This window comes from Maniola jurtina, chromosome 2 (genome assembly GCF_905333055.1).
Source record: "Maniola jurtina chromosome 2, ilManJurt1.1, whole genome shotgun sequence".
NCBI classification, from domain to species: Eukaryota; Metazoa; Arthropoda; class Insecta; order Lepidoptera; family Nymphalidae; genus Maniola; species Maniola jurtina.
Genome location: NC_060030.1, coordinates 2,011,888 through 2,023,934, shown reverse-complemented (window position 1 = coordinate 2,023,934; position 12,047 = coordinate 2,011,888). Strand labels below are relative to the sequence as shown.

The following is a 12,047-nucleotide window of genomic DNA, read 5'->3' as shown; positions in this document are numbered from 1 at the left end:
GGAATGGCTCTAAATGATCTGAAGGCAGGTAAAAACTCCTTCGTAGAATTTATTTAAACTCTTTGCAGTTCAAGAGCAAAGATCATAAATTTTGACGCTTGAATGTCGGAAATGAAAACTTCAAAATGTGTCACAAAGACATTTAAAAAAAATATAATTTTTTCGATGTTTCCCCCACGATATTTACTTTTTTTTGAATAAATAAGCTCAATTTAAGCGTACTCCCATCTTTTGAGAAAATGGCAAAACCTCTACAAAAGGATAGGGAGAACCGGTCCGCCGAGAAGAAGGACCTTACATTCCATCCTTATAATATCACGCCGGAGACTGCTCATACCGCGATTTTACTCCTTGAATCCACTGAGCCCGAAATATTATGTCAGGTAATGTCTTTCCATCGTTAATCTTCAGACCTTTTACTTGGTCGTGTAGGCTTTACCAAAAAAAAAAAAATGTTACAGAAGGTCTGCTCTATACAATAGGTAAGTACCTACACGAGTCACGAAGGTGCATTCTTACACTGGTGCGTACGACGACGTATTGGGAGTAGGGACAGCTCAGTTGGCATTTGGCTGACTTACGCCCGATGCAAAACTACGGAGTATAACTAATACAGCCAAGTTTTTTGATAACAACTTAAAGCCAGTTTTATTTACGGGAACATAGGGTTGGCATTAGTTTAATGAAAAGAAAACATGGTGGAGATTCAAAGGGTTAGCCTGTTCCAGTTGCCGCTCGTCACCACTTTTATGCCATTGCATAGAACCTATCTAAATAAAGCTGTGATAGCCTAGTGGTTAGAACGTCCGCCTACTAATCGGAGGTCGGGGGTTCGATCCTGGGCACGCACCACTAACTTTTCAGTTATGTGCGTTTTAAGCAATTAAATATCACTTGCTTTAACGGTGAAGGAAAACATCGTGAGGAAACCTGCATGCCTGAGAGTTCTCCATGTTCTCAAAGGTGTGTGAAGTCTGCCAATCCGCATTGGGCCAGCGTGGCAGACTATGGCCTAAACCCTTCTCATTCTGAGAGGAGACCCGTACTCAGTAGTGGGGCGGAAATGGGTTGATCATGATATCTAAATAAAGTTTGACTTATAAGAGAACGCTGCCCCTCGGCTCCACCTTGGCGGAATGTAGGTTTTTGACTACGATAAATTCAAATTCAAAATATTTTTATTCAATTAAACTTTTACAAGTACACTTTTGAATCGTCAAGGGCATCTACTACTAGTTCAGAATGCCTTTCCTACCGAGAAGAACCAGCAAGAAACACGGCTGACCTTCCTGATACCAATTTTATTACCATTTAGCAATAATCTACTATAGCAGTACATACCTACAACTATTAACAGACCCTGCGAGCAATAACGAAGTTCGCAGCTCAAGAGATGCAAAACCGTTACGTGTTGTTCAACCTGAACGCTATCAAGTACATCCTGCCTCACATTGAGCACCCCGAGCTGAACATCAAGCGGTTCGCGCTGAAGGCCCTCGCTCAGTTGTGTCAGTTACCCCGTGGCCCGGAGCAGGTGTTGTCTGATCCGCAGAACTTGAGGAAAGTTGCCTTTATGATAGGAAAGGTAAGTCAGAAATCTATTGCTTATACTTTTTTAATTGCTGGATTTGGATCTAGATTTTTATCGCCTGAGATAAATGAGAAAATCTCACTTATGGCCTAACTAGTTCAGTATACCAAATTGCAACAACCGCTGAATAACTTAATTCAAGAGGATGGAGGATGTTGAAATCACCTACAGTCCTTCCAGACCAGATTTATAGAAGGGTATACCTATGAAACGTCTATCAACTTCTATCCATACTCCCATAGTCCATACTAATATTGCAAATGCGAAAAAGCTAGCAAAGATTTTTATGCTTGATAGATTGATTTACTTTGCAAATTATGGAATCTTGCAAATGGATTAAGTGGCAAGAAAGCTTTTCACAAGTAAAATCTTTCTGTACTTGAAACAGATAGAGGATATATTCGTGTTGGAGTTTGCGTCGCTGGTGTTGTCGGAACTGACGAGGGAGCCTCTCGGCTGCGAGCAACTGGTGTCAGCTAACATTCTCAACAGTCTTTGCTCTCGTATGAAGAACAGCCTCGATCCGGATGTTCAGAAGAATTGTTTACAGGTACTATTTTCGCAAAATAAGTATGAACCTATAGGAAAACACCTTGTTGGGAAATATCTAAAAATCTACCTATTCTACTACGATTAATTTGATGATTTTGATGTTGCCTTGGCGGTATTGTCTCCTGCAGATGTATAAAACGTAGCTACATTTATGGAATGATTTTACAATTTAACTGACCATAGTGTTCTGCTTTAATGTTTTGGAGATATAACTAGTAAAAACCATAAAAATCATATAGTTATTTTGCTTTCAAGTTGCTCTACGAGTATATCTACTATCGATCTAAATAATTTCCGAAAGCTAAGATCAATATCGCAAGAAAATTCTTCGACTTATCTACGTTGATATGGCGTTCCCCTACCATTCAAATATGTCTCATTCCACCTAATAGACTTGCCCCTAGCCGAAACAACAGCTTATTTTTCCAGACCTTAAGCAATTTGCTGGAAGACCCCATATGCGCTACAGAAGTAACAAAGAGCCAGCAATTCAGCTGGCCGTCCATCCTAGCTCTGATGCAGAGCTCGTATCTGGCGATACAGCACGCGGCCCTGAAGACCGTGGACCAGCTGATATGCCGATACAAGGATCAGAATGTGCAGAGGACATTCCGCGCGTCCACTGGCGTGCTGGACCTTTGCGACATTTTGGAGGTAAATCTATTTCTATTCCTTATATAAATTCCTCATGTCACTAGGTGGATGGACAATTTCAAGTGAGTTGCTAAAAGCCTGCCCTCAAGAGATTCTTGCACCTAAGTCCAGAGATGCACATCTAAATTTTACCTTTTTACCGACCTTATTAGCTAGTTTCCTTCTGATCTCTTCAAGAAGAAAGTGCAACAAAAGATTTATATTATTAGGTATTCAAAAACATCCAGAAAAGCTTTTGACTAAAAATAAATAAACTAAATAGTTTAACAAATTCCACCATCAAAAGGAGTACAATTGTACCTACTTTGAATAAATGATTTTGACTTTTTTTTTTGACTTAATATTTTTCTACAGTCCTATGAGTTCCGTGACGTCCACACCCAAGTGTTAAGCGTGTTACGCAATTACGTGGAGACTGAAGAGAACGCAAGCCATCTGTACCAGTCGGGGTGTATCCTTCGACTACTGGCGTACCTTGAGATGGCCTTGCCCGCTATGAAGCCCCACTGCCTAGCTGTGCTGACTAGGATGTCCTTTACTGCTAATGGGAGAGATGTTAGTAAATATCTAGCTCTTTCTACGTGGTACACGTAGTAGGTAAGTATTTTAGTCACGGACATTTAGTCAACTCCACTGTGTAATTGGTGACTCTCTTATACTAAGATACCCCAGTCTTCAAAACGAAATATGGCTTTGCAAGACATACGCTGGAAAGACATGATTAAGGGTCGCACTTCGGTCTACTTAGCTTCTGGGGCGAGCTTGGGGGGCTAGAGTATCGACTCCGGCGGGGCGGGGCATTGCGCCAACAATAGATGGAAACGTTTATTAAGCCGCATTTTCACTAGGGGACATTTGTTGCGCGACTCTGTCGCTCGACACGAAATTCACGTGTCCCGCGCCATGTCGCCCGACGTCGTCCGACATCGCTTGGGATATTTACGTGTCGCGCAACTTGTCGCTAGTCGATGGTCTGCGAGCGTCGACGCGCGCGACCTTCGTGTCCCTCGACAATCGCCGGACAGGCTTTGAGTGGTGAGAACGTGTGTCGCTTTGTGTTCCACTGCACTGAACAGCACTACTTCCTCGGGCGACATACTGATCACGACTGGCCAATGAGAACGAGTCATATGTCGCGGGACATTGTCCCACAACTTTTACAGAGACAACTACGTGAATGTCGAGCGACAAGTATCTGCGACATGTCGCCTAGTGAAAATGCGCCTTTAGGTGCGGAAACCTGTCAAGATAGAAGAAAAAAAGAAGTGGGGGAAAATTCCGAATCCGGGATAAACAAGGATCGACTGATCAACCAATCGCGTGCACCCGCCATTCACCAGCCAATCGCGTCAATGTTCAAGTTGTTTTCCGGGCACTATATCATTAGATCATATTGCGGCTGAATAGAACTGAATACATTTTCAACATATCCCATCCATGCGTTTCCCATTTATTAAGGCGTTCCTATAAAGTAAACACGTAAAAATAAAAATCACTATATCAGGCTCTGTATCAAACGGGAACGGACCTGGTGTTCTGTCACCAATTGCTCAGTTCCAACGTGGACTTGTTAGCCGATGCCGCGATGGGCGTTGCCAACATGACCAAGTTGCTTCCATCCGCTGTGCGAATGTCGGATACCAACATCATTGAAGCGCTTTGCGGTAAGTTGGTAGTTTGATTCTGAGTAGTTACAACTAAATTTTAGAGTATTCGTATCCTCTTCTTACTAATGTAACAATGAAAAGGACAGATACGGTTTGATAGTTTTTAATTTAATTTAGAGCTGTCAAATCTCGTAACTTAGCTGCACGTCGCGAGCCTATTGTTTTTGTAGCGTGCACTAAAATTGGGGTTCTTTAAATGTAAAATTCATATTACGTCCTTTTTTAGCGATGTTAAAAAGAAAAAGATGCAGATATTCTAACAGTTTAGAGAAAGACAACATTCGTCAACTTGTGACAACTGTCACCCCTCCCGCATCCCTCCGCTGTCGCAGGCGCCTATTGAGTTATGCGCTAGACCTTTAGTGTTTTAAGATTTTTCATATATGTATTTTTTTACTGATTTTGTACTAAGTTAATTAAGAAATACTGCACGAAATTCTGTCAGATTCTAAATCTTCTGGTAAATCTCCTTTTAAATGTGTGTTCACGCAGAAAGCGTGGAAGCGGGTGAAGCGATGTCCTCGTATTTTCCATTATCATTTAGTTTTAAGTATACTTGGTGGAAAGCAGTAAATAAATAAATTCAGAAAGTAACCCACAGTCGCACTCCACTCTGCAATTTTTTTTCTTCGTGCTGTTATCTTCTTATTCTTATTTTAAAATATTTTTTTTTTTCATTATCCTTAGCTATTCTCAGTGACGACGGAGCGGTGTGGTTCTATATCCGCATGAATTCTCTACGCGCATTGGCAGAGCTTTGCCGCATCATTCCTAAAGCGGCTTTCAGTCTCGTCGAGCCGAAGACCTTCGCTTCCTTGAGAAATATCAACAAGAAGTGTTAGTATGCTCACATAGAATTCATCTTACTAAAACTTACCACAAGTACTGTACCAGAAATACCAGCAACAATTTTGCTACAAGTAGATACCTACCTAACATCCCATTGGCAAGAGACTTCTCTTAAAAACAGAGTGTCTTCAGATATCAAGGAAAATCCCAGACTCTAAGTATTTATTCTGAATTATTTTTAAAAAGTGGAGGTTTTCAAATATATTCAGTGCAAATACGTTAGATACCAGATTTTGTTTTGGTTTAGTGCTCAGAAGCGTCGTGGCCTAGTGATTGCCACAACGCGTTGTGACTTGTGAGCTGTTTTTTTCGCTCAATAAGCGTTTTCGGTCTTTGAGCGTACCAAACATATTTTATATTATTATCACATTTCCAGTTAAAGACAACCCGATAGAAGCGCAGAGGCTGGCGGTGCAATGTTACATCAATCTGCTGAACTACCACGTCAGCACCAAAGCCATGCTCAATGCTGACTTCATGCAGGAACTGCTTAACATTTTACAGGCAAATAACAATTTTTTTCAGGTTTAATTTGATTGAATATAAAGCAATATCTTCATTGATTACTTATTAGGAATCCATACTTGAAGTCCGTCTGTCTGTCTGGCTGTTAATGGGCTATAATCTCATGAACAGTAGAGAGTTAAAATTTTCACAAAGCGTGTATTTCTATTGCCGCTATAACAAACACATATTTAGTAAAAATTTTAAAACCGCCGCCATGGAAATTTGAAAGTACATAGTGCTATATTACCTTATACGATGGTACGGAACCATTCTGTGCGAGTACGACTCGCACTTGGCCGGTTTTGTTATTCATAGTCAATAATGACCCTGTAAATTTTCAGCGCATCGATATTTATTTGAAAATAATGACATGCACAGTTTTGAGAGGACTCATGAGGGAAGATGTAGCCAAGGAGTTATTTACGTCGAAACAAGGCGAAGAGGTACGATTTTGGTTTTTCACGATCAAGCTTGACCACATCATGACGTTTACATTGATTTTAACCTTGGAAACCATTTTGGTCTAGTGGTTACCAAGTCAATCTATTCAGGAGGTCTGCGGTTCGATTCCGGGTACGCGCCTGTAATTTTTGGAGTTATGTGCATCACTTGCTTTAGAATAAGTAGTCACTTTGTAAAATTTTGGCGGCAATAAACCATTTTTTTTTATAACGTGAGGAAAAGTAAAACATGGTAAGAAAATCTGCATGCTAAAAGTTCTCCATAATGTTCTCAAATCGCAATTGTGCATTGTAAGGTCTACATCTCCTGAGGATGCTCCGGTGTCGGAGCGAAACGTGCGTCGTCGTGGTGGATTTGTGTTGTGTTGCGTGGTGGTATTTGGGGCTTGCTTGGTGGCTGGCTTTTCCTGTATACTCAGCAGTGGGAGGGCGGGTAGTGCATGTCTCATGCGGCATGTTGTACCATATAGATTCGCCTTTTTCCGCTTATAGCAAATTAAGCTTTGTATTCTTTGTATAGTTAATTTGTAGGTGATTTCAAGCAACTTGTGCATTGAGCACGTAGGCCTGCGCACGGCACTGTGCACGCTTATTTGTGCGAGCGTCACGGAGGAAGGGGCAGACGTTTACCTTGAGCTTGGGACTATCCATTAGTAAGTTTTCTCGCAACAGAATATACTCGTAGCATATTAAATATATCCAATTTCATTTCGTTAATGTTTAGACATCAAGTAGAGTTGAAGCAAAAAAACCGGTCAAGTGCCAGTCGAACTCACACTGAACGGTTCCGTACCATCGCTTGAATAAGCTGCTTGGTTGTATCAAGCAGCTTGATACGACCGTCAAGCAGCTTGATTAAGCAAAACAAAACTACGTGTTTGACCGTCTCGGAAGCCCCTAAAAGGTTAGACGGACATAAGGGCCAACTTTAAAAAGTGGTATATAACTTGCAGTATGGTGGAAAATAAACAAGCTCGGTACGTAGTGAGCGCGTGGGAGCCGGCATTAGAGGAGATATTCCGCCATCACCCCTCTGCGAAGTTTGCGTATACCGGACGACTGGATATCAATGATTTTACACAGGTTCTAGTTTTAGTATTTTTGAACTTAAATTCCTTAAATCATCCGATCCGAGTCCATGAAAACACGCATATAAAAACTCGCAATGAACTCGGTTATTGCTTACGCGCTCTCTGATCCAAATCCAAGCGATTCACCTTTGACATTTTTTTTTCACTTTTTTTTTAAAAGAATATTCGCCATGCTAATCATGACTAATACTCCCCTTTCCCCTACGTATATGTCCGATTTGAGTCCGAGGCACATCCGAGATATTCTCACGGATGACGGAGAGAACTCAGATGACGGAAGTTGGAGCAATAGTTACGAATAGTTCTATGACTACTTTGGAACGTATTTTCATGGATTCGAATTGGATGCAGTGCGTAATCGCCCTTACTCAGTTTTTTTAAAGTAACGTTCATTTCCATCGGAAATGGTCATGGTTTGTTCGTTCGTCCTTCAATAACGTTGCGAGGGCGCAACCGATATTGACCTGGTATTTTACATGAATATAGTTGAAGACCTGGACTGAAGGCTACTTTTTATCCTGGAAAATCAAAGAGTTCCCAGGTGATTTTCAAAATCTAAATTCTATCTAAATAAAGATGAGTATCTATGAATAGATGAATATTTATTTATTTGTTTACTGGCCCAATTCAAAATCGAACTGTATTATTTCTCCAATTTCAGGAAGGTTTTTACGCACAAAAGCGCTTGGGCGAATCATTTCCCACCGTACACCAGTTATACGTCGCACCGGAGCCTTACAAAGACCCCGTATACATTTGCATGTTCCACCAACCGGCCTACGACGTCGCCTCCGGCCTCGATATCAGGTCTCCATGTGAGTTGGATTGATATGATCTGTGATATTATATTCGTTCCAATAAAGAAACGAATCGAAACGAAGCGGCGCTAATTATTTTATCTCACTCATACTCACTACACAGGTGTGAGAGGGAGTGTGAGAGGCAATGATTAACGCCGCTATTTTCAATAATTCGTACCTTTATTGGCACCAGTTACAAGCTATAATAAAAATTAATGTTGTGTCCATTTGTTACTACTGCATGCTTTGCAAAGCATGCGGACATTAACAAACCGTCTGTCTTGATACTCAAAATCAACCAATCTGCCAACTATTACTGGCAAATTCTTTAGGGCAGCTGAGAACTTGTCCGATTAGATCCTAGAAAATACGCTTATATGCTCTCTATAACAGTTGAACCCAAGAAGACTAGAAGAATAGTTACCTGTTTTTTTTTACAAAAAAAAATTGACGCAGAGGGATTCCGTCGCCTACCTATCGAAAATTTCTTTTGCCTGCGACTTCCCCTTATATATTTAGATTTTCCCGTGATCCCGTAAGAGCTCTTTGTCATCTCGGGATAAAAGGTATTCTTTATCCGTCTCCAGGATGAATGCTATTGCTGTGCTAAACTTCTTCAAGATTGGTCCAGTATTTTATTGAAAGATAACAAGTGGTGCAACACTTAATCCAAAACTTTTGCCTTCAGATCGTCGCTCAGAATCAAGATTGACGACATCGGGGTCGGATCGGATCCCCGTTATAGCTGACGACGTCAATTTGCGCAACTATCTGTTGCGCCTGCGCCTCTGGTTTGGCGACCCGTAAGTATCCCACCGCTGCCACCATGTTGTGCTAATAAACATGTATGCGGCTGACAACTGACATTATTCTGAGATACTCACAACAATTATCAACCCATCGTCGGCTCATTGTGTACGGGTCTCTTCTCAGAATGAGAAGTTTGGCCATAGTCTACAACGCTGGCCGAGTGTAGATTGGCAGACTTCACACATCTTTGAGAACATTATGGAGAACTCTCAGGATGCAGGTTTTCTCACCAATGAAGTTCAATGAAAAAGAAAGTTGTTTAGATTGTTTCTTACTTTAAATATCTTGAAAATCTTTGTGAATATGAACTGATTTTTTATTCCAGTGCTAAATCTCTACACTACTTCGAAATAGAAGACGCACATTATGAAGTTAGGTAAGTTCCCTACTTCTTTCTTAAAAGTCTCTTGACTTGATTAAAGAGAAAAATACATTGTTACGTAAACCAAATCTTTATTGAAGTTTTTTGATGTAAGTTGTAACTTAGAGCCTTTGCTTATAACTTGACTTTGATGCCCGCGACTTCATTCGTGTGGATTTACATTTATAAAAATCCCTTTGGAACTCTTAGATTTTCCGGGATAGCAAGTAGCAAGTTAAAAACCTGGAGACAACCAGGTTTTTAACTATATCATAGCAAAGAATCACGTCGATCTCTGTTGTGAGTCGACATGATTGTAAGGCAAACTAATAAACCAACAAACAAACACACTTTCGCATTTATAACATGGCTAGTGATGGCTAATATGTCATGTTTAGTGTGGTCAAACAAAAAATAGTGTGGTGGTGTTTTATATAAAAAAAAACCTTCGACTTTTGGTAAGTATGAAAAGTAACAATAACCACAACAAAATTCTGAGAATATCTTCTGGTTAGGTACCGCGATAAGTGCGATGAAGTGTCGACGTCGCTCAAGCAACGCGCGCAACTGTTAGGAGAGTTCGTGGCGGAGCAAATGTGCGGCCTGACACAGGAGCAGGATTGTTCCATGCCCAGTGTCAACTTACATCTGGCGGACCTGATGGTAAGAGCAAAGCCGCCTAGTCGCGAAACTTAAAATTGCTGCGCGACTTGGCTCAACGCTTTGCATAAAATCGCTGTGTATTTTTTTTTAAATCAAAAATAGCGAGCAAACAAGCAGGCGGGTCACCTGATGTTAAGTGATTACCGCCGCCCGTGAACATTTGCAGCACTGGAGGTACCGCCGATGCATTGCCGGCCTTTCAGAAATTCGTTGGTGCGCCCCTAGAATAACCCCATATTGTGATCTAGTGGGAACACCGCCGATGGGAGTTGGTTCCACAGTTTGAGACTGTGTGGAAAAAAGGATGTTGTACAACGGGGGTATTTGAGTATCTGATAATAATTGAATGTAATAACGATTATATTAAATCACTGTGACGTCACATGCCAGCATTTCATAGAAACTCTTATACTAAGCGCGTGTTTTGATGTTTGATAAAAAGATACTGATTTGAACAGTTGTCAAACACCGATTATTAAGTCAGGACATTCAACAATCATAGGAACTAGTAAAACTATGTGCCATTTATCTGATTTAAATGTTGATAAGTAATTTACGCCCAGAAACTTGTACTCTTCTACCTTGTACCTTGTAGGCACCTTCTAGGTAAACGCGTCCTATCTTAGACCACATCATCACTTTCCATCAAGTGTGATTGTGGTCAAGCGCTTGCCTATATTGAATTTAAAAAAAACTTACATTTCAGCATGAGCTCAACTCCCGTCTAGTCGGTCTGGGGTACATCAAGTGTGGCGGCCAGTTGGAGCGAGCCCTGCTGTATAAGGTGCTAGCCGACCGATGTGGTCTGCCCTGCGCTCTGCATAGACGCTCTAGTGCTCATGCCTGGTGTGAGATCGCTGTCCCTGAAATAGACCCGGTATGAATTTGAACTGTTATTTAGTTCTCAAAAGGAAAAATGAAACCCTTATAGGATCACTTTGTTGTCTGTATGTCTGTCTGTTGCGTGTTTGTTAAGAAACCTATAGAGTACTTACTTTCCGTTGACTCATGTCCCGTTGAATCATGAAGTTTGGCAGGTAGGTAGGTCTTATAGCACAAGTAAAGGAAACAATCCGGAAACCGTGAATTTGTGGTTTTCCCCAAAAAAAATAATAGTATTTTCAATATCCAAAGTATACTACACTGAGTGGGGTAGGTATCATATGAAACTGCTTTACCTATATATTCTAAAACACGTTTTATTTATTTCTATGCATAAAAGTTTTAGATTTATCCTGCAAAATGTCGGAAAAAATACCCGAGTAAGGAGGCCTCCGTGCGCGAGTCTGACTTTCACTTGGCCGGTCCTTGAATTTAAAAGAAACAATATTTTTCAGAATGAAATTCTCGACAAACCCCTTAACTTCCCAGCGGGTCTGCTCAGAGTAAACTACGTAGTGGATCTTATGGAGCATCCCGGCAAGCTGCTACCATTAGGCTCACCCGAAGCACAGCGGGTGTGCGGTCCTGCCTGCGCGCCATACACTGCGCGCGCGCTACCAGAGATTTGCAAGTGCAAACACTGACAACCCGCAATGAACTACGAATAAATATTGTGATTATTTATATGATCTTAGTTATTTTATTTTTTGACTTCAACCTATGAAAAACATGTAAGCGTAACTAAGTTACTTACATTAGATACATTGCTCTTTGCGCTATACTTGAGTATTATTATTATTAAAAGAGAGTGTCAAAAAGTGGCAATGGGTGTTAGAAAACAATCTCAGATTGAACTAGATACCTAATGGAGCATTTCTGCGAACTACTACCGCTAAGCCTCCACGTTTTTCTACAGAACGTTGAACGTTCACTATAACTTGCCATCATGTTGGCACCATTGTTTTACTTTATTATGGCAGCGCCACATGCTTGCAACAAACAGCAAACAACAAACACTGGCAAGGGTGTGGATGGATGTTTCCGTATGCTTGCCAACGCTTGGGAGCGCTTGTCGTTCGATCCGATTGGCTGCAAGCTAAATATTGTCTATAAAAATTAAAAAGTACTGTGTGGTGTTTATCGATGCTTGGCTGTATGT

The 12,047-nt window shown here is 41.0% G+C and overlaps 1 protein-coding gene across 2 annotated transcripts; it reads left to right on the top strand.

The window, feature by feature from the left end:
- Window positions 1-119: 119 nt before the first annotated feature.
- Window positions 120-11,570, top strand: LOC123877306. 2 transcript variants are annotated; one of them, XM_045923929.1, is made up of 17 exons: window positions 120-383; window positions 1,358-1,585; window positions 1,980-2,141; window positions 2,573-2,797; window positions 3,152-3,352; window positions 4,302-4,461; window positions 5,152-5,301; window positions 5,690-5,817; window positions 6,162-6,263; window positions 6,813-6,934; window positions 7,235-7,364; window positions 8,034-8,187; window positions 8,861-8,975; window positions 9,308-9,358; window positions 9,859-10,006; window positions 10,713-10,883; window positions 11,344-11,570. In XM_045923929.1, exons 1-17 carry the CDS (start codon window positions 240-242, stop codon window positions 11,530-11,532), a joined length of 2,580 nt encoding a protein of 859 aa, XP_045779885.1. In that variant the 5' UTR covers window positions 120-239; the 3' UTR covers window positions 11,533-11,570. The 2 variants fall into 2 exon arrangements, with proteins under 2 accessions (XP_045779885.1, XP_045779890.1); XM_045923934.1 differs by lacking the exon at window positions 9,308-9,358.
- Window positions 11,571-12,047: the final 477 nt, after the last annotated feature.

Excerpts from the sequence above, each read along its gene's own strand:
- LOC123877306 (XM_045923929.1), top strand. The coding sequence starts at position 240 with ATGGCAAAACCTCTACAAAAGGATAGGGAGAACCGGTCCGCCGAGAAG. Across the intron at positions 2,798-3,151 it reads ACCTTTGCGACATTTTGGAG|TCCTATGAGTTCCGTGACGT; the intron begins GTAAATCTATTT and ends ATTTTTCTACAG. Across the intron at positions 7,365-8,033 it reads ATATCAATGATTTTACACAG|GAAGGTTTTTACGCACAAAA; the intron begins GTTCTAGTTTTA and ends CTCCAATTTCAG.